We start from the raw sequence: 22,961 nt of genomic DNA, 5'->3' as shown, positions 1-22,961 counted from the left end.
GAAAATTGAGGGGAATGGGGAGAAGGGTTAACATTTATCAATGTGTGCAGAGACTAGATGTGGAACCATTGTAAGGAAGGAAGGAATGGTGATCTTTGGCTCCTGCCCCCCTGTCCTGATAGGAATGAGTGAACTCCTTTTCTACTGCTTGGTTTGATGATGTCATGGCTTGTGCATGTCTCTCTGGCATGGGCTCTTTGTGCTGCTGAGCTGTTTGTTGCAAAACAGACACAGCATTAGTTCCATGTTTAAGAGCGCCGTTGCGTGGGTTAAAACATTGCTTTTAGGTGGATCATTCTACCGTGTCTTCTCCTTCTATCAATGCTTACATTGTTACACTGTTGACGTTAATCTTTATTGAGTGGAAGAAAGTAAAACAGAAGCATTTGATATAGATTATACAGTAGTTTCATTCATATTTTATATTCTACCTTATGGATAGATAGGTTGAGTTCAAAGTTATTGTTACAGTACCACTCTTAAGAACACATAGAGGTATGCATTATCCATTGCATGAGTTTCTTTCATTTTCCACAGATGTCAAAAGTACAAAAGCCTCTTTAACTGCTAAAGTGAAATATTCCAGCATTAATCTTCCTCAAACACACATTAAAAAGCCATGTATTGGTTTAGAAGAAAAAACACACTATCCTTATTCAGGACATCTGCTAAATCTATTCTGACATATACACGGGAAGCATTTTCCAGGTCAAAGTCCTGCTCCAAGTATTTGGAAAAGACAGTCTTGACCAGAATTGACCACAGTTTGTTGGACCAATTTGACCACTGTTTATAGAATATTTACAACATTCGGATAAATATTGCACCACAAAAACATAGGGAAAGCACATACGTTGAATTCTATTTCTAATGGCAAATGTTGTTCAAAGTTCTATTGTAATAGACATAATATTGTTAATCATACATGATTTTGATATCAAGGGACTCTATCAATGGGCCGGGTGGCTAGTTTCAAAAACGTCTAGACAGAACGTTCTTGAAGTCTGGAGTCTAAACAAGAAACGTAAACGTTGTCATTGGCAACGAGAGGTATCACTTCCGAGTGAAAGGTTGTTCAATTATTTCAAGATGGCTGCCCCCTCGCAGATGGCAACCTCTGAGCTGTACTGCTGGGAAGGCGATTGGGATTTACCGTCTGTCGATACTGAGTGTTTAATTGTATTGGTAAGATATCAATTATGATGTAATTCCAGCAATAACAACACTGCAAGATAGCACAGCTTGGCTGCCTTCATATTCAGTTGCGAGCTAATGTCAATGCTCATGACGTTGGCTTGGACATCACATCTCTCACTGACATGGCTTTCTATTAACGTTAGTTGTCTAGCTATTTGTAATAAACATTTTGTCGTAACTACCGGTAACGGTTAGTATATTTACATGATAGTTATCGTTATATGGGCCGTTACCATGTAATTGCATTGCAAGGTGAACATTGTTACATTAGCATCTACGGCTGGCTATCTGGCTAACTTATACCCCTTTCAGACACTTTTAAATTTTCTGAAAGGTTAACAATTGTCGCTGTTGACCCGTTACTGTAGCGGCGTCCTATGTAAGAAAAGGTTATTAGCTAACTTAGCTAGCTAACGGCAGCTAAATAGCAACAACAGCAGCATGCGCTGGCAATTTGCAAATAAATCTCACAAGAATGTAGAGAATTGAATGTACTTAGCTAACCTCAATCGATGCAAACAAGCAGGTGTAGTTAAACAGCTGTAAGTACAGTAAACCTTCACTCTACCTGCCTTTGTGTGTGTCTTAGTGAAGGCTACTCAGAGGAGGAAGGGGAGGACCATCCTACTCAGTGAATTTCAGAAAAATACAAATGGTGAAACATTTTAAGTTAGCCTTTTTAGATGATAAAACCATACTAAATATATTCACAAAATAACTGATTTAAAACAGTGTTTTGCAATTAAGTTCTACAGTAGCCTTAACAGTGCCCTCTAGGGTAGCACCATGGTGTAGCCGGAGGACACCTAGTTTCCGTCCTCCTCTGGGTACATTGACTTCAATTTAAACCTTAGAGGCTCATGGTTCTCACCCACTTTCATAGACTTACACAGTAATTATAATGACTTCTGGAGGACGTTCTCCAACCTATCAAACCTCTTGCAGCATGAACTGACATGTTGTCCATCCAATCAAAGGATCAGAGAATGAATCTAGTACCGTAAGCATAAGCTACAGCTAGCTAGCACTGCAGTGTAAAACATTTGGTGAGTAGTTGACTCAGAGAAAAACAATAGTTTTACAGTTTTGAAAAAATGTATTTCTTAAAAAATTAAGGAGAAGCAGCAAGGTGAGCGAGAGAGAGGGGAGCTAGCTATATTTTTAGTTAGTTTACCTTTAACTTACTTAGCTAGCTAATGCAGCTAATTTAGCCTACTCAACAACCTGACACAAACAGAGAGGAATGCTATTTTTATGTTAGCTAACTAGTTAAGGCTGTCCTAGGTAAGGTATGCTTTCGATTTTATTAATGTATTGCCACCGAGCCCATTGGTGTAACTGCTAAACTGCTTGCTGTTCACTGGACTGTGTGATTGTACACATGGATTGGATTGTTTACTAACGTGTTAGTTCTAGTAGCTATGTTGACTATGATGTTAACTGATATGGTGACAACGATGTAGGCTATGTAGGGGTTAGCGTTAGCGATTATGCTATGACAGTTTGGCTTGTAGAGTTTTTTTTTTTTGCCTGGTCACAGACCGATGTTGTGTTGTGCACTGAAGTCCACAAGTGAAGGGAAAAGGAGAGAGGAGGAGACCGCGTAGATGCGAGAAGGATTTATTCAATGAGCAAAGTGAACTGTGTGTGCGGGTGATCAGGGGTGTATTCATTCCACTGATTTCTTTTGCAAAACGTTTATTAAACGGAACGAAACGGGGATGAATTTGTCAAATTGAAACTTTGGACAAATGATTAAACCCCAGATCAGCTAGATACAGCCAAGATTGTTCCAGGCGGTATTGAATGTGTTACTGTCTGTCACCCTGTCACTCCAATTTGTCTCTCAGCCTGTACACCTACGTTATAAACTTTAATTTGTAGTCTAGGTTGTAGCAACAATGGGTATAGGGCACATCTTTGTATCATGTAGTAGCCTAAACCTATCAATGTTACATTGAGCTGGGTGAATGGAATAGTAATGACAGTCCTCCCTAATCCTAAACTGCACCGACCACTACTGGTGTGAGTGTTTTTTGTTTTACTATCATTGTGGGGACCAGAAGTGGGGACATTTTGCCGGTCCCCACAAAGAAAATAGCTATTTCAGTCTTAGGGGATAGGTTTAGGGTTATGGTTACAATTAGGGTTTTAGGTTAAGGTTAGGGAAAATAGGATTTTGAATGGGAATCAATTGTTTGGAAAGGAAAGGGTTTACTCAGTTGTACAACTGAATGCATTCAACTGACCCCACAAGGGTAGTAGAACAAACGTATGTGTGTGTGTTGCCATACAATATTCTGCAACACAGCTATAATAATAGGCCTAGATTGAGAAACAATGGCATTAAAGCAACTAGCTACATGTTGTGACACCCAAAGAATCCTAATAATTATTAGGATCTGGACTGGACAGTTTATGACCTGTCATCTAGGCTATCCCTAACTACTGGTGCCAAATGTTTGAACATATGATTGATTACCTGTCAATCATGAATTATGAACATTACAATCATAATCCATAAATTCAACATAGCCTAACACATGATTAACCACACAGACCATGCAGGTGTTCGGCTACCCTCCCAAAGTTATAGCCCTAAAGTTGACAAATGAAGAGGAAGTAATGAAGGAATCTGTGCCGTGTGCAATCTTGGAAGACATCTGGAGCGAAGAGAAGGCTATTCTTAAGGCTATTGTCTGGTGCCCTTTGTCTTACATGCACCTCTCTATACACAGCTTTTATGGGATATGGCTTTATTAGCTAACTCCAAGTCTCTCGCTACACTGCATCAGAGGCAACTCTAACTGGCTTTAGTGCCCCCCTCAGTTTCTTACAGGAAATTCCTGGTATGTCCATCATACATTTTAGTCATTTAGCAGACGCTCTTATCCAGAGTGACTTACAGTAGTGAATGCATACATTTCATACATTCTTTCCCCCCCGTACTGGTCCCCCGTGGGAATCGAACCCACAACCCTGGCGTTGCAAACACCATGCTCTACCAACTGAGCCACCCGGGCCCATGGTTTAGTTCTCATGGTACCCATGTATACAAACCCCAAAGATTGTGTTGTACGTATCTGACTGGAAGCAGTGTTTTTGATTTAGCTGAACATTCTTCCAATGTAAAACCTCTAATGTTCCATTTGGTTTGCTCTTAATACAAGGCCACCCAAAACATCTAATGTATTACAGTAAACCACAACATTTCCATTGTGCATGTTCAGTTAAATGACTGATGTGTTCACAAGCCACATACAACCGCTTATAATACCTTGCAGGCTTGAGTAAACCAGACTTGAGCATCATAAGCTACCTTTTCCTCCCTGGCAAATTTTCAGACGTTAAACAATTTTTTTTAACATGTATATTTTGGACCCACATCTTACTGGAGGGAACAAGATGTTAAATGTGGGTCTGGAAAGTGACTTTCCTCCCCTGATACTTTTTTGGTGGTTGGAAAATGCAAATCTTGCTTGCTTTTAGTTTGTGTCTCAGTGTCGTCTCTAAAACCACAAATTGGCTATTGAACTGCAGCCATGTTAGTGACACATCATACTCTTGGACAAACTCTTGTCTGGAAATGAGCAATTTCATTCAGTTTTCCAGGATGCCCCCCGGGTTTTCACTGCAACTGGGTAAATTTGTGTCTGATGATGTGTCACATTCATAGACCTCATTCTTTCCATTCAGTGAACTGGCAAAGTGTCACTTCATTTAGGCTAGTGGTCTGTACATTCCACCTATTAGGTAATTGCAAAAGTGAATTAGAGAACCCTCCAGATTTTTCTTTAAAAAAATCTATCTTTTTGAGTAACTTAAAAATTACAGCATTAGCATATCTACTTGATGGTTACTGCTGGATTAGCCTATGTTTATAGCATATGTTATTGCCAATGGCTAGTTTAATTATCATAGTAAGCATAGTTAATTAGAAAATCATGTAAGAGATTGATGTTTAGTTAGTAACAGACTGATGCTGGGACTTTTCACTTTACAATGTAGGTCAAACAAAAACAATCATTTCAAAGTTTAACAAACCATACAACTATGCACAGGGACTACTTTTAACAATACAAAAACACATTTACTTGAAGAACAGTGCAGATGCAAAGTTTGGCATACATTTTAAAGTGAAAAATCTGAGTCTCAGCATCACTCTTTTACTGTGGAATTGTACTTAGCCTAACCCTAGTCTAGTGATACCCTTCCACTGGTAGTCCTCTTATTTGTAAAACAAATTCAGTAATAGCCTACCATGTCTTTCTACTACAGGTAAGTGGCATTCATACATATCTAGAAGAGGAGTGTCTCTCTTTACATTCCTCAGATGAGAAGTGTGTTGCTCTGTTTTATTAAGCAATGACGGAAAAAAATTATTGGCAGTGCAGTGTAGGCTAGCACTCAATTACGAGCACATGTTTGTAGTCTCTCATGCAGAGGAGAGGACGGTGGGGTCTGAATACTTATGTAAATAAGGTAATTCCGTTTTTTTTATTTTTAATACGTTTGCAAACATTTCTATAAAAAAAACTATTTTAACTTTGTCATTATGGGGTATTGTGTGTAGATTGTTGAGGAAATGTTTCTATTTAATCCACTTTAGAATAAGGCTGTAACGTAACAAAATATGGAAAAAGTGAAGGGGTCTGAATACTTTCCCGAATGCACCAAATAATATATACACTGAGTGTACAAAACATTAAACACCTTCCTAATATTGAGTTTCAGCCCTTTTGCCCTTAGAACAGTCTCAATTTGTTGGGGCATGGACAGCAAGGTGTCGAAAGTGTTCCACAGGGATGCTGGCACATGTTGACTCCAATGCTTCCCACAGTTGTCAAGTTGGCTGGATGTCCTTTGGGTTGGGGACCATTCTTGATACACATTGGAAATGGTTGTGTGAAAAACCCAACAGTGTTACAGTTCATGACACTCAAACCGGTGTGCCTGGCACCTACTACCATACCCCATTCACAGGCACATCAATATTTTGTTTTGCCCATTCACCCTCTGAATTGCACACATACACAATCCATGTCTCAAAGCTTAAAAATCATTATTTCACTGATCTCCCCTTCACTGATTTAACAGGTGACATCAATAAGGGATCATAGCTTTCACCTGGATTCACCTGGTCAGTCTGTCATGGAAAGAGCAGGTGTTCCTTATGTTTTGTGTGTGTGTGTGTGTGTGTGTGTGTGTGTGTGTGTGTGTGTGTGTGTGTGTGTGTGTGTGTGTGTGTGTGTGTGTGTGTGTGTGTGTGATGGTATGCAGTATGCACAATCATTTATTCTAGCTAGGCCTACACCTAGGCTACATATCTGTATAGGCCTACCAATATACACTGCTCAAAAAAATAAAGGGAACACTTAAACAACACATCATAGATCTGAATGAAAGAAATAATCTTATTAAATACTTTTTTCTTTACATAGTTGAATGTGCTGACAACAAAATCACACAAAAATAATCAATGGATATCCAATTTATCAACCCATGGAGGTCTGGATTAGGAGTCACACTCAAAATTAAAGTGGAAAACCACACTACAGGCTGATCCAACTTTGATGTAATGTCCTTAAAACAAGTCAAAATGAGGCTCAGTAGTGTGTGTGTGGCCTCCACGTGCCTGTATGACCTCCCTACAACACCTGGGCATGCTCCTGATGAGGTGGCGGATGGTCTCCTGAGGGATCTCCTCCCAGACCTGGACTAAAGCATCCGCCAACTCCTGGACAGTCTGTGGTGCAACGTGGCGTTGGTGGATGGAGCGAGACATGATGTCCCAGATGTGCTCAATTGGATTCAGGTCTGGGGAACGGGCGTGCCAGTCCATAGCATCAATGCCTTCCTCTTGCAGGAACTGCTGACACACTCCAGCCACATGAGGTCTAGCATTGTCTTGCATTAGGAGGAACCCAGGGCCAACCGCACCAGCATATGGTCTCACAAGGGGTCTGAGGATCTCATCTCGGTACCTAATGGCAGTCAGGCTACCTCTGGCGAGCACATGGAGGGCTGTGCGGCCCCCCAAAGAAATGCCACCCCACACCATGACTGACCCACCGCCAAACCGGTCATGCTGGAGGATGTTGCAGGCAGCAGAACGTTCTCCACGGCGTCTCCAGACTCTGTCACGTCTGTCACGTGCTCAGTGTGAACCTGCTTTCATCTGTGAAGAGCACAGGGCGCCAGTGGCAAATTTGCCAATCTTGGTGTTCTCTGGCAAATGCCAAACGTCCTGCACGGTGTTGGGCTGTAAGCACAACCCCCACCTGTGGACGTCGGGCCCTCATACCACCCTCATGGAGTCTGTTTCTGACCATTTGAGCAGACACATGCACATTTGTGGCCTGCTGGAGGTCATTTTGCTGGGCTCTGGCAGTGCTCCTCCTGCTCCTCCTTGCACAAAGGCGGAGGTAGCGGTCCTGCTGTTGGGTTGTTGCCCTCCAACGGCCTCCTCCACGTCTCCTGATGTACTGGCCTGTCTCCTGGTAGCGCCTCCATGCTCTGGACACTACGCTAACAAACACAGCAAACCTTCTTGCCACAGCTCGCATTGATGTGTCATCCTGGATGAGCTGCACTACCTGAGCCACTTGTGTGGGTTGTAGACTCTGTCTCATGCTACCACTAGAGTGAAAGCACCGCCAGCATTCAAAAGTGACCAAAACATCAGCCAGGAAGCATAGGAACTGAGAAGTGGTCTGTGGTCTCCACCTGCAGAACCACTCCTTTATTGGGGGTGTCTTGCTTATTGCCTATAATTTCCACCTGTTGTCTATTCCATTTGCACAACAGCATGTGAAATGTATTGTCAATCAGTGTTGCTTCCTAAGTGGACAGTTTGATTTCACAGAAGTGTGATTGACTTGGAGTTACATTGTGTTGTTTAAGTGTTCCCTTTATTTTTTTGAGCAGTGTATATTTTGATTTGTTTCACATTTTTTTGGTTACTATATTATTCCATGATTTTGATGTCTTCACTTCACTATTATTCTACAATGTAGAAAATAGTAAAAGAAAATCCCTTGAATGAGTAGGTGTGTCCAAACTTTTGACTGGTACTGCATATGTTATTTTTTTGAGCGGTATATTATTTATGTCTTTTAGACCTGTAGGGTATTTTCAATCTAGCTAGTCTTCAGTTTACGACCAAAGATAAAAAGTTGAGGAGGAATTTCCTAATAAAGTTGTAGCCATGATGTCAGCTTTTGATGTGTTTAATGACATTTTTTCCAACTGGTTGGGTAACTTTGGCCAACAGCGGACAGCTTCTCTCCATTCCTCCCTCCTAACTTTCACTAGCTATTCCATTATTGAAGATCTAGTTCTGAGATCTGTCCTTCACATTGGAGCACCAGGCCCAATGTTGATACTATTGCTGTACATTGTACACTCTAAAGAAGCTATGAATGTGTACTGAACTTGACTTCTTACAAATGTCTGCTTGTGATTGTGATATGATCAGTTTGACATTGTTGTGGGCAGACCCTAAATTACATGATTATATTTCTTGAGGTAAAGGGTATTGAATGACTATCTAAATTATTTTAGATGTGTTATCGGTTTTGATGATTGTAGGTTGCATTAAAGCAATAAGGCCTTTCTCAATCCCCTGGGGCCAGCTGAAAGTGGGGTTTGTAAGTACTTGCGGACACTGGAAGGAATTACCTCTTCCATGAAATGACGTTCCGTCACGCCTGTCTGCAAGCATAGTCAGGTAGAGCTGTTCAACTCTGCCAAACCACATTTATAGGAATGTCATTTTATGTATAGCTATCTATCAGCCAGACACAATCATAAATGTTGCTGTGCATTTGCCTTGTCAGTCTACAGTGCAATGTGTCTTTAGGCTACTTTGTATCAAGTCTGCTGCAATATAACAATTGCTTTGAGATCCATTGAAAGGCATATTAATGTAGTGGATTACGGTTTGCTTATTTCATTCTGGAATATGATTTTCCTTGTGAGTGCAGGACACAGTAAGCAGAAATGCAGGACCATACCTTCCATGAATGGTGACCTGGGCCCAGATTGACACAACCTTCTTAAGAATACATTTCTTCTAAACTGCCATTTTTTCCATAACGCTTAGATTTATGAAGATTGTCACGCAAAGTTGCAAAAAAAAATATTGGAAATGTTCTTGCTCTATTTCTTATGTTTCTCCTTAAGCAAAAAGTTAAGAAGAAATTAGATTCTTGAAAATAAAGTTATTGGATTTGTTCTTAATTCCAACATAGCTAAACCCTTGTCCTAAACTATGGGCAGTGAGACAATAAGCTCATGAAAGCAATTGAACATGTTTAATTCACTCACAAACTTTATCTGACAGTTTCTGGATTGATTATTTTAAACCCAAGAACATGTTTTAGAACAGTAATCTCAGTACGAATTATGCTAACATAATTGCCATTGCTGGCTAGATAGCTAGCTATATTAGTTGCCTAGCAACAAACATTTAAAGAACATTCATTAAATCTTAAGATATTATTGAGCAATTGCACTTACGAACTATCTTATGAGCTTGTTTTTTTTCTTAAAAGCTTAGGTTTTTGTGTAAGAAGTGTTTTGTGAATCTTGGAGCTGGTCTTAGTTTGAGAATGTAGGCTATGTTTAGACACCTAATCCGTTTCTATTAGGCCTATTCAAGTTTCTCCTTCACAAGCCTTTTTACTCTGGGATTTTACTGCGTTCCTTCTACTTTTTCAATCTCCTTATAGGCTATTTATCTCTTCAGGAACAGTTTGTTACATCACAACTGGCACAGCTACCTGCCACTCCCCTTCCCTTGCCTACTTACACTGCATGCTCCAGGACTCTTTCAGGCAGGGCAGGCTCCACATCCATTCTTCCATAATCTCCATCCGAACAGTCTAAAGCAAGAAATGCCCCTCGCCCATTGATAACAATAAGTATTGTGTAATCTACAGTTGAAGTCGGAAGTTTACATACACCTTAGCCAAATACATTTAAACTCAGTTTTTCACAATCCCTGACATTAAATCCTAGTATAAATTCCCTGTCTTAGGTCAGTTAGGATCACCACTTTATTTTAAGAATGTGAAATGTCAGAATAATAGAGGGAATGATTTATTTCAGCTTTTATTTCTTTCATCACATTCCCAGGGGGTCAGAAGTTTACATACACTGAATTAGTATTTGGTAGCATTGCCTTTAAATTGTTTAACTTGGGTCAAACGTTTTGGGTAGCCTTCCACAAGCTTCCCACAATAAGTTGGGTGAATTCGACATTCGCAGAGTACGACCCTGCCTCACATAGGAAGCGGCGCAGGTCCTAATCCAGGCACTTGTCATCTCCCGTCTGGATTACTGCAACTCGCTGTTGGCGGGGCTCCCTGCCTGTGCGATTAAACCCCTACAACTCATCCAGAACGCCGCAGCCCGTCTGATGTTCAACCTTCCCAAGTTCTCTCACGTCAGCCCGCTCCTCCGCACACTCCACTGGCTTCCAGTTGAAGCTCGCATCTGCTACAAGACCATGGTGCTTGCCTACGGAGCTGTGAGGGGAACGGCACCTCCGTACCTTCAGGCTCTGATCAGTCCCTACACCCAAAGAAGGGCACTGCGTTCATCCAGCTCTGGCCTGCTCGCCTCCCTACCTCTGCGGAAGCACAGTTCCCGCTCAGCCCAGTCAAAACTGTTCACTGCTCTGGCACCCCAATGGTGGAACAAGCTCCCTCACGACGCCAGGACAGCGGAGTCAATCACCACCTTCCGGAGACACCTGAAACCCCACCTCTTTAAGGAATACCTGGGATAGGATTAAGTAATCCTTCTAACCCCCCCACCCTCCCCCCCAAAAAAGATGTAGATGTACTATTGTAAAGTGGTTGTTCCACTGGATATCATAAGGTGTATGCACCAATTTGTAAGTCGCTCTGGATAAGAGCGTCTGCTAAATTACGTAAATGTGCATTTTGGCCCATTCCTCCTGACAGAGCTGGTGTAACTGAGTCAGGTTTGTAGGCCTCCTTGCTTGCAAACACTTTTTCAGTTCTGCCCACGCATTTTCTATAGGATTGAGGTCAGGGCTTTGTGATGACCACTCCAATACCTTGACTTTGTTGTCCTTAAGCCATTTTGCCACAACTTTGGAAGTATGCTTGGGGTCAATGTCCATTTGGAAGACCCATTTGCGAACAAGCTTTAACTTCCTGACTGATGTCTTGAGATGTTGTTTCAATATATCCACATAAGTTTCCTGCCTCATGATGCCATCTATTTTGTGAAGTGCACCAGTCCCTCCTGCAGCAAAGCACCCCCACAACATGATGCTGCCACCCCCGTGCTTCACGGTTGGGATGGTGTGCTTTGGCTTGCAAGCCTCCCCCTTTTTCCTCCAAACATAACGATGGTCATTATGACCAAACAGTTCTATTTTTGTTTCATCAGACCAGAGGACATTTCTCCAAAAAGTACGAACTTTGTCCCCATATGGGGACGGTAGTCTGACTTTTTTATGGCGGTTTTGGAGCAGTGGCTTCTTCCTTGCTGAGTGGCCTTCCAGGTTATGTTGATATAGGACTCGTTTTACTGTGGCTGTAGATACTTTTGTACCTGTTTCCTCCAGCATCTTCACAAGGTCCGTTGCTGCTGTTCTGGGATTGATTTGCACTTTTCACACCAAAGTGCGTTTATCTCTAGGAGACAGAACACCTCTCTTTCCTGAGCGGTATGACGGCTGCGTGGTCCCATGGTGTTTATACTTGCGTACTATTGTTTGTACAGATGAACGTGGTACCTTCAGGCGTTTGGAAATTGCTCCCAAGGATGAACCAGACTTGTGGAGGTCTACATTTTTTTGGTCTGAGGTCTACATCCATAGGTACTCCTCCAATTGACTCAAATGATGTAAATTAGCCTATCACAAGCTTTTAAAGCCATGACATCATTTTCTGGAATTATCCAAGCTGTTTAAAGTCACTGTCAACATAGTGTATGTAAACTTCTGACCCACTGGAATTGTGATACAGTAAATTATAAGGGAAATAATCTGGCTGTATACAATTGTTGGAAAAATTACTTGTGTCATGCACAAAGTAGATGTCCTAACCGACTTGCCAAAACTATTGTTTGTTAACAAGAAATTTGTGGAGTGGTTGAAAAACTCCAACCAAAGTGTATGTAAACTTCCGACTTCAACTGTACATTGTTACATCTACCGGTGTTTATGTCCGTCCACATGGATTAGGGACAGGTTTTTACAAATAATTAATTATTTTAATTAATTATAATTAATTGCAACTGCGCAAAGTTTTTTCCCATCCTTTTCAGAAGGCTCAATGTCTCATTCCTAGTGTCAACCTTTAATTTCATCCTTTTTGTGTTTCCGGGTGTTTTATCTTTGGGGTTCCTGAGTGGCGCAGCGGTCTAAGGCACTGCATCTGTGGTATAGGTATCACTACAAGAAATTTAGAACCAGGAACAGATATAGCCCTTTGTTCTCTCCAGACCTGACTGCCCTTAACCAACACAAAAACATCCGGTGGCGTTCTGCATTAGCATCGAACAGCCCCCGTGATATGCAACTTTTCAGGGAAGTTAGAAACCAATATACACAGGCAGTTAGAAAAGCCAAGGCTTGCTTTTTCAAGCAGAAATTGTCTTCCTGCAACACAAACTCAAAAAAGTTATTGGACACTGTAATGTCCATGGAGAATAAGATAACCTCCTCTCAGCTGCCCACTGCACTGAGGATAGGAAACTCTGTCACCACTGATAAATCCACTATAATTGAGAATTTCAATAAGCATTTTTCTACGGCAGCCATGCTTTCCACTTGGCTACCCCTACCGCGGTCAACAGCACTGCACCCCCCACAGCTACTTGCCCAAGCCTTCCCCATTTCTCCTTCTCCCAAATCCAGTCAGCTGATGTTCTGAAAGAGCTGCAAAATCTGGACCCCTACAAATCAGCCGGGCTAGACAATCTGGACCCTTTCTTTATAAAATGATCTGCCGAAATTGTTGCAACCCCTATTACTAGCCTGTTCAACCTCTCTTTCGTGTTGTCTGAGATCCCCAAAGATTGGAAAGCTGCCATGGCCATCCCCCTCTTCAACGGGGGGGGGGACGGGGGACGACGACGACACACTCTTGACCCAAATTGCTACACACCTATATCTATCCTACCCTGCCTTTCTACGGTCTTCGAAAGCCAAGTCAACAAACAGATTACCGACCATTTCGAATCCCACCGAACCTTCTCCGCTATGCGATCTGGTTTCAGAGCTGGTCATGGGTGCACCTCAAGGTCCTAAACGACATTGTAACCGCCATCAATAAGAAACAATACTGTGCAGCCGTATTCATTGACCTGGCCAAGGCTTTCGACTCTGTCAATCACCACATCCTCATCGGCAGACTCAATAGCCTTGGTTTCTCAATGTGTCAAATCGGATGGCCTGTTGTCCGGGTCTCTGGCAGTCTCTATGGGGGTGCCACAGGGTTCAATTCTTGGGTCAACTCTTTTCTCTGTATACATCAATGATGTTGCTCTTGCTGCTGGTGAGTCTCTGATCCACCACTACGCAGACAATACCATTCTGTATACTTCTGGCCCTTCTTTGGACACTGTGTTAACAACCCTCCAGACGAGCTTCAATGCCATACAACTCTCCTTCCGTGGCCTCCAACTGCTCTTAAATACAAGTAAAACTAAATGTATGCTCTTCAACCGATCGCTGCCCGCACCTGCTCGCCCGTCCAGCATCACTACTCTGGACGGTTCTGACTTAGAATATGTGGACAACTACAAATACCTAGGTGTCTGGTTAGACTGTAAACTCTCCTTCCAGACTCACATCAAACATCTCCAATCCAAAGTTAAATCTAGAATTGGCTTCCTATTTCGCAACAAAGCATCCTTCACTCATGCTGCCAAACATACCCTTGTAAAACTGACCATCCAACCGATCCTCGACTTCGCCGATGTCATTTACAAAATAGCCTCCAATACCCTACTCAATAAACTGGATGCAGTCTATCACTGTGCCATCCGTTTTGTCACCAAAGCCCCATATACTACCCACCACTGCGACCTGTACACTCTCATTGACTGGCCCTCGCTTCATACTCGTTGCCAAACCCACTGGCTCCAGGTCATCTACAAGTCCCTGCTAGGTAAAGTCCCCCCTTATCTCAGCTCATTGGTCACCATAGCAGCACCCACCTGTAGCACGCGCTCCAGCAGGTATATCTCTCTGGTCACCCCCAAAGCCAATTCCTCCTTTGGCCCTCTCCTTCCAGTTCTCTGCTGCCAATGACTGGAACGAACTGCAAAAATCTCTGAAACTGGAAACACATCTCCCTCACTAGCTTTAAGCACCAGCTGTCAGAGCAGCTCACAGATCACTGCACCTGTACATAGCCCATCTATAATTTAGCCCAAACAACTACCTCTTCCCCTACTGTATTTATTTATTTATTTATTTTGCTCCTTTGCACCCCATTATTTCTACTTTGCACTTTCTTCCACTACAAATCTACCATTCCAGTGTTTTACTTGCTATATTGTATTTACTTTGCCACCATGGCCTTTTTTTGCCTTTACCTCCCTTCTCACCTCATTTGCTCACATTGTATATAGACTTATTTTTCTACTGTATTATTGACTGTATGTTTGTTTTACTCCATGTGTAACTGTGTTGTTGTATGTGTCGAACTGCTTTGCTTTATCTTGGCCAGGTCGCAATTGTAAATGAGAACTTGTTCTCAACTTGCCTACCTGGTTAAATAAAGGTGAAATAAATAAATAAAACTACAGACCCTGGTTCGATTCCAGGCTGTATCAGAACCGGCTGAGATTGGGAGTCCCATAGGGCGGCACACAATTGGCCCAGCGTCGTCCGGGTTAGGGTTTGGCCGGGATAGGCTAAAGGTTATCGAGTATAGCCTGGTGACTGTGGTGTCTAGAGTTAGGCAGCCTATCCCACAGTCATGTTTAGATGCTTGCTGTTTGTTTTTACACACTGTCTATTGGGTCCTAGGGGTCGGCCTTAATGGAGGTGTTCATGCCTCCCTACCCCTCCCTTTATGTCAGTGGAATTATTTTGGGCCCAGCTCGGATGCTTCCTGGGGTATTTGGCCTGTTTAAAAAAAAATAATAATAATTATACAAGGCTGTGGAAACTAAGGTATGTCTGGCTCAAGATGTTTTAGCTCAGTGTTAATCTGTTAATCATCTCCCTTTACTTCAGGCTTATGCAAAGTTTGCAGGCGCACCCCTCAAACTTCACAAGATCGGCAACCCCTGGAGAAGTCCCACTGGTAAGATGTCTTCTCTTTTGTTTTTAGAGCCTTTAATTTTTTGTTGTCTGAACTTGAGAAACATGGCTGCATTAATTTACTTCAGAACTAGGCATATTCTCCTATAATCAAAGGGAGCACAGGGAGACTAATAAATGGAATGGAAGGAAAATGTGCTCTCTATAAAATGGGCAGAAAATAGATCCTTCTTTTCCCTTTGTTCTTGTTGTTATTCCTTTCTCTTTTACTACATTATTTCTCCATCTGTATAGTGTTTTTCTTGATTCTTACTTTCCAGACTTAATGTCTTCCCTCTCTTCACCAATGGCTCTCCTCTGTCTTTTCTCTCTATTCTTCATCTCTACATTTACTTTCTATCCCACTCTCCTGTTCTCTCTCCATCGGTCTGTAATGGTCACATTAACAGTGGCTGTTAATGAGTGGTGTTGTGAGGTGCCTGTCTTTATGATGCATTTTTCCCCTTTTGGTAGGCTCCCTGCCTGCCCTGAAGACCAGCGAGAATGGGAGCCTCTCTCGGCCCAGTGACATCATCATCCACCTCAGGAAACAGGTGACCGAGAGACCACCTGCTCATGTACAGCACAGTCCTCTACTTTGTCTGAAAGAGTTGCTCCATGCTCTGTTACACACTTTCTTAAAGTGAATTATGGCCCCTGAATTCAAAACTTCTGATGGATTCTCGTCACAACATTTCCTATGACCCGATTTCCCATTGAGAAAAGCAATGCCTCCTATGATCTTTCCTCCCATCCTTCAAGCTCAATGAAATGCACACTTTAGCTAATGCCCAGATGGAACCCATTAGCCAAGATAATAACTGCCCCCTGACTGTGGTAGGTTGGTTGTGAGCTACTGTAGTAGGGATGAAAGAAACCACAATGCAAAGCAGATTGGTAAGTGCTGTGGTGGTGTAAATGTGAGCGAACGGGGGAAAGCCTGGTGAGATCATCCCAAAGGATTAGACAGTAAAGGGGTAAGGATGGTGGGGTTTCCAGACAAACCTCCCAAAGTCAGTCAAAAACTGCTTATTTTACCCTCCGGAGCGAGGGAGGGAGGGAGGGAGAGAACCTCTTAGATTTCCAATCATGTTGAGCTCTTCTTGATCCCAGCATGCACCATTTCAGACTGACTGCCCTTCAGTCATGAGGTTAGATGGAAAACACTTGACCTAGACTGCCAGGAGTCCCATAAAGGCCTTCACTTAGAGGTAGCTTTTCAGTTTTTTGAATGGGTTTCTGGAGAACATAGAAAGTGATAATGGTGTAATTGGGCCAAGGCGGCTCATGGTATTGTTCCAGAAGGGCTTTAAAAACTATTTTGAATATCTGACGACAGTAAGACTGGTTTAAAAAGTTGTGGTCCGTGAATCCTGTCGTGATGTTCGTGAAAGGTGATGAATCTCCTGAAGTGTATTGTGATATGATCCTATCTTTCAGAAATACAATGCCGATTTCGACCTGTCTGCCAAAGAGGGAGCAGACACTCTGGCCTTCGTCTCACTCCTGGAGGAAAAACTGATGCCAGCTCTGGTGAGGATCACTGTTACTCAGAGAGAACAAGACAGATAGATAGGGAGGGGGCTGAAGGGAATGAGAGAGAGCGTGTGTATGTGGAGAGAATGAGTGAGGAGGTTGTAGAAGACATTTCTGCAAGAATGAGATGACGTGGGAGATGTCACTAGTTGTGCACTAGTGACTGGGTTGTGCCACATCACTCCGATTATGGCAAAAAGTTATTAGGATTTGCTTAATTTATTTTATTTTGTCACATAACCGCTTTTTGTCTTTCTTAATCTCGCTTCTCTCTGTCTTGCTAGAAATATTGTAGGTAATTATACCTGGTGCTTCATTGTGTCCTATAAAGAAATACCTCAAACGTTGTTTCCTGTGCCAGCAGAACCGTGTCAACATGGAACAACCTGTGGCTTCCTGCAGCACTTTGAAGTGGGATAAACAGCCACTGTGCTCTCAATGCCAAAATGTGTAGCTCAACTGCTGTATTTTGTGTTGTTTAAAATAATCTGAATATCCTAAGGATTCTAATTCATAGTAGCTACTATGTCATTACCTCTAGCTTGTGGAAGCCCTTTTGCATCTCTTTCACACTTTTGTGCTTCTCTCTTTCTGGTCTAGGTCTATACTCGGTGGATTGACCCTAAGAACTATGTGGAGGTGACTCGGCGCTGGCACGCGGAGCACGCCCCATTCCCCCTGAACTTCTTCCTGCCCGGCAGCATTCAGCGCCAGCAGCTGGAGAGGCTGAGGCTGGTCAGGGGAGACGAGGAGTTGACAGCAGGGGAGGAAGTGGAGAAGGAGGTGAGTGGAGGGGGAGATGGAAGCGGTAGGGTAGGTACACCCAAGGCAACTGTTGTTTTTAATAGTCTTTCTAATCTTTCCAAATACAATTTTATTATGATGCCCTTTGCAACCAGTCTAGTATGTGGGGCATACTGTATTGGTACCATTTCATTTATATTGTTTATACAGAATTCTTAATGTAAAAAATAACACTGGGATGATTTTTTTTTTAAATGGTATGAAGGAAAAACCTTATCTACATATATTGTTGAGGAAGCATCACTCTGCAAAAATGTCACCTGATACCAAAATATGCAGTTGGCAGTCATGCGTTGAGGAAGGAATCCATGCTGAAACACCTGTGCACAGTAAAAAGCAATAAACAATTTTCTAAATGAAAAAATAGGTTCAGTGCCAACCACATGTTTTGGTTTTGAGTTCTTGTCCAGTTCGGTCTTGTACAACACTCATTTAAATATACCACTGCCGTTAGCAAGTTAGACTACTACTTTTCATTAAAAACACATAAAAATGGCCATAAAATTCCAGGTGTGTGAATTGGGATAGGTTATCAAAAAAAAAAATAATGATGTGTGAATAGGGCCATTGGGGGTGTTACGCTGTGATTAAACCATGTGAAGATTGGACTTGCCTCCGTAGCTGAGCTGACTCATGCTTCAGACATCATTGCTCCCTGTGATGATGTAATGGTTTATAGGGTTGCCATGGGAACTCAACTTGTTTCCCAAAGCGCTGGTCCAGGGCAAAGCCTTACCTAAATACACGGCTCTGGTCCAGGGTACCTTTTTTTCAGTCTTGTAATGGTTAAAGACTTGTAATGGTTAAAGCCCCCCCCCCCCCCAAAAAAAAAACCCACCATTCTGCACTAACTGTACATTTTTATTCAGACATTTGGAACAACACAAATAAATAATCATAACATTTAAAACTATATATATACAAAAATAAGACCTATACATATCAAAAAGAAGTAACAAATAACAAAGACAACAAATTGTAGTATATAAATACAAATAAAAAAGATCATCGAATTATTACACTATTACCCTATTGCTAACAAAAAACACACAAATAAAACTAAATTGCACAAATCCTATATCCCACAAATATACAAATAGAATTATACACTTATGAAGAAGAGAACCTGATTATTACACTATTGCACTTCAAACAAGAAACACAAACTAAATTGCACAACTAATTGCATTAGTACTGTACAAAGTTAGAGGTGCGCTATTTGATAGATTCCCCCGCTCCCCCTACCTCGGGCTTCCAGTGGGGAGACCTGAGGTCAACCTACTCCCGTTCCATCCCCATCTCGTACTTCTGTGTGGGAGACCTTCCCAGGCAGTAGCCTGCCTAGCTCAAACTAGAATCAGGGCGCCCCCCCCCCGACAAGGTTAATTGACCCACAGTGCCACACGGTGACATGATATCATTTATGTGAATTGCAAATGAGCGATAGAAAACCAATTGCGCAAATGTCACCATTCGGAATTTTTAATTTGTTTAATTTTTATTTTTTTGTCCGGGTGCCACATGCCACCCCAGGCATGATGTCGCCCTGGGCGGCTGCCCATGTCGCCTATGCCTCAATCCGCCACTGGTTCTCTCCACGACGCAAAGCGGAGTGCCTGGACACAGCCCTTAGCTGTGGTATATTGGCCATATATCACAACCCCCCGAGGTGCCTTATTGCTATTATAAACTGGTTACCAACGTAATTAGAGCAGTAAAAATACATGTTTTGTCATACCCATGGTTTACGGTCTGATATACCACAGCTGTCAGCCAATCAGCATTCAGGACTCGAACCACCCAGTTTATAATAAGGAATATATCATGATTCAAAATGATTTGAGAATTTGGCCTGATGTCGGTTTGTCAACACCTTTCTCTCTGCAGCTGTACCGCGATGGTAAGGAGTGTATGAACCTTCTCTCGCAGCGGCTGGGCTCAAACAAGTTCTTCTTCGGAGACTCGTAAGTCCACACAGAGAGGTTCTACCTCAATACATTAAACTGGGAATTCAGCACCTCAACTTAATTCACTTGCATGGCATCCCTATGCATCTCTAACTACATGACACTGTTCCCTCCAGACCTTCATCTCTGGACGCTTTTGTCTTTGGCTACTTGGTGCCCATCCTGAAGATGAAACTGCCCAATGGAAGTCTCCAGCAGCACCTCAAGTCATTGGACAACCTGAGCCACTTCTGCTCCAACATCCTGGCGCTCTACTTCCCCAGTGAGGGACGAGGTGTGGGACCACATAACATACTGTACATGCAGTATGATATTGTATTCAATGATATCTATTATATAACTTGCTATTGTTGTTTAACTTTTGAATTCCATGTCTCACTTTTTCTTGTTTATCTTTTGTGCAGAAGATTTTAGTCGCAAGGTGTCCTCCCAGCCTGAAGGGGGTGACGCTGATAACGAGCCGGGTAAGAGGCGCAAGCAGCTGTTGTCGGTCCTGGTGGCCCTGGGCGCCATGTTGAGTTACGCCCTGCTCACCGGCATTGTGGCTATTCAACACGTCCAGCAGGAGGCACTAGACCACCGTTCCCCAGGTCTCAGGTCACTCTCCTCCAACGAGGAGGAGGATGAGGAGGGCTGAGGATGGGGAGGAGGAGACGGCTGCAATTCAAAACTGATCACCTGTGTCTATTCCTAATTCTTCGTTGACGCTCCCTCAGAAGTCTGGAATGACTGGATAGGTGTTAACCAATATGGCAGAAACTCCAGTTAGCCTTCTAGACTTGGTGGAACGTTTACTCTACTGCTGATGCCTCAACAATCCCTTCAGATCCTGGAGGAGGACTCAATACGAAGAAGGGGCAAGGGGTTGGTGTTTGATTGGGCCAAAGCAGTAGAGTATGATGAAGAGGAGGAGGAACACTGTGGAAATATGCATTAAGATGCTTCAAAACTCACCAAGAGTGCTTCGATGTCTTACTTGGAGAATGTTTGGATGTTTTCTCTGCTTTATTTTGTCTCTGTCATTGCACGATAATCATAGATTCAAGTCATGACTTTGCTTTTCTCAATTTCCTGGTGCTTTATCTTATCCAAATGAAAATACTTTTTTAAAGTTATATTATTGAGGGAACAAATCCCAGGTAGCATTCGTGAAAATTGAATTGGTACTGGATTCTTAGTAGCATTAGCACATTCTTTCTGAACACTTGCCAAAATAACCACCATCTAGGTCTCTAGATTATTTAACTAGGCAAGTCAGTTAAGAACAAATTCTTATTTTCAATGACGGCCTAGGAACAGTGGGTTAACTGCCTTGTTCAGGGGCAGAACGACAGATTTTGTACCTTGTCAGCTCGGGAATTCGATCTTGCAACCTTTCGGTTACTAGTCCAACGCTCTAACCACTAGGCTACGCTGTTTAAAATAATAATTTCAACAGAGGAAATGAAGGGGTGACTTCTTGGTTTATGTCCTTTTCATATTATTGCTTGTCAGGCTGAGAACTCTTTTATACTTTTTCACCTACCATGGTATTGAGGGCCAGGCCTGAAGTTTGGGGCATTTTAAATGTTTCAGGGCCACTTCAAAATCTTTTGGAAGTTGCCCTCCCAGTGAAATTTGCGCTCAAACAACATGTGCATAATGTGTGCTATAGTGAAGACTGTGCTGGCCCTATTCCTGCATTGCATCAAGTCAAAGCATCATTCAATAAAAGAAACAGCGGAGTTCAGTAAATCACTTTAATGTTCCAATACATCAGCTCGCTGTGTAAAGGCTTCCCCTGCTTTAGGATGATAGGCTACTGTTGATCTCTTCTGCCATTACATTATTGTTTAATTCAGAGTTGCAAGAAGCTCTTTGACTTTGTATTTTTCAATTTCTTAAAGGTAGCCTGTTGGAGAGAAATAATTTATACTATGTAAATTTGTAATGCAGTTGTTAATAGAGTTAACCTTATTCAATCTTGGTTTGAGGGCAGAACTAATGTTACACACAGGTTGCCATACACCTTAACCCTAAACATTTCTTGCCTAAACTTAATCCAACCCCCTGAACCTGCCTAACTTTAACCAATTAGGATTACTTGCCTAAATTTAACCAAGCACATTTGTTTCTGCCCTCGAGGCAAAGCTGCCCTCAGGACCAGATACAATAGATATATGCCAAAATGAGGATGTGGGGTGTAAAGATGAGGATGGACCCATATTGAGGGGGGAACACCTGTAGCATGAATATATAGCATTTTTTTATAGTGTGAATAGGAGTTGAAAAACCAAACTAAATATATTCATGTTGGCTTTATTTTCATGGTTGAATAAATGGGTCACATACATACTTTAATATTGTGTGGAGGAGATATGTTTTTTTTGTGTAATAACTATTGTGATAGGCCTATCAAAAGTTCAGGGTATCTGGGACAGGGGTACTTGTGCTTGGAAAGATAAAAGAGCATTCTGCACCTCATCTAACATGTGACAACTCATGGATACATATTTCCGCCTGGTTTCATAGATTAGACGTAACATAGTAAATCCAGGAAACTCAAATTACACTGAACAAAAATATAAATGCAACAACTTCTAAGATTTTACTGAGTTAGAGTTCATATAAGGAAATCAGTCCATTGAAATAAATTCAGTAGGCCCTAATCAATGGATTTCACATGACTGGGAATACAGATATGCATCTATTGGTCACAGATACCTTAAAAAAAAGATAACCAGTCAGTATCTGGTGTGACCACCATTTGCCTCATGCAGCGCAACACATCTCCTTCGCATAGAGTTGATCAGGCTGTTGATTGTGGCCTTTGGAACGTTGTCCCACTCCTCTTCAATGGCTGTGCGAAGTTGCTGGATATTGGCGGGAACTGGAACACGCTGTCATACACGTTGATCCAGAGCATCCCAAACATGCTCAATGGGTGACATGTCTGGTGAGTATGCAGGCCATGGAATAAATGGGACATTTTCAGCTTCCAGGAATGGTGTACAGATCCTTGCAACATTTATTGCCATCGATAAAATGCAAGTGTATTTGTTGTCCGTAGTTTATGCCTGCCCATGACATAACTCTTCATCCTTGAAGAGCACACTTCTCCAGCAAGCTAGTGGCCATCGAATGTGAGCATTTGCCAACTGAAGTCAGTTTTGACGCCAAAC

The 22,961-nt window shown here is 42.2% G+C and overlaps 1 protein-coding gene across 2 annotated transcripts; it reads left to right on the top strand.

Annotated features, from left to right (window-relative positions):
• Positions 1 to 1,050: 1,050 nt before the first annotated feature.
• On the top strand, positions 1,051 to 22,140 carry LOC106580080 (metaxin-1). Of its 2 annotated transcripts, none has more exons than XM_014160711.3 (8): positions 1,051 to 1,185; positions 15,428 to 15,497; positions 15,968 to 16,047; positions 16,934 to 17,026; positions 17,630 to 17,812; positions 19,721 to 19,797; positions 19,917 to 20,074; positions 20,208 to 22,140. In XM_014160711.3, the coding sequence occupies exons 1-8, from the start codon at positions 1,090 to 1,092 to the stop codon at positions 20,435 to 20,437; spliced, it is 987 nt and encodes a 328-aa protein (XP_014016186.1). In that variant the 5' UTR covers positions 1,051 to 1,089; the 3' UTR covers positions 20,438 to 22,140. The 2 variants fall into 2 exon arrangements, with proteins under 2 accessions (XP_014016186.1, XP_014016177.1); XM_014160702.3 differs by having other exon boundaries at positions 20,205 to 22,140.
• Positions 22,141 to 22,961: the final 821 nt, after the last annotated feature.

This window comes from Salmo salar, chromosome 02 (assembly GCF_965601325.2).
Source record: "Salmo salar chromosome 02, fSalSal1, whole genome shotgun sequence".
Taxonomy (NCBI): Eukaryota; Metazoa; Chordata; class Actinopteri; order Salmoniformes; family Salmonidae; genus Salmo; species Salmo salar.
This window is presented reverse-complemented; position numbering and strand designations above follow the sequence as displayed.

Coding starts and splice junctions, on each gene's coding strand:
- LOC106580080 (XM_014160702.3), top strand. CDS start 1,090: ATGGCTGCCCCCTCGCAGATGGCAACCTCTGAGCTGTACTGCTGGGAA. Junction 15,498..15,967: donor CCCCTGGAGAAGTCCCACTG/GTAAGATGTCTT, acceptor CCCTTTTGGTAG/GCTCCCTGCCTGCCCTGAAG. Junction 17,027..17,629: donor AAAAACTGATGCCAGCTCTG/GTGAGGATCACT, acceptor TTTCTGGTCTAG/GTCTATACTCGGTGGATTGA.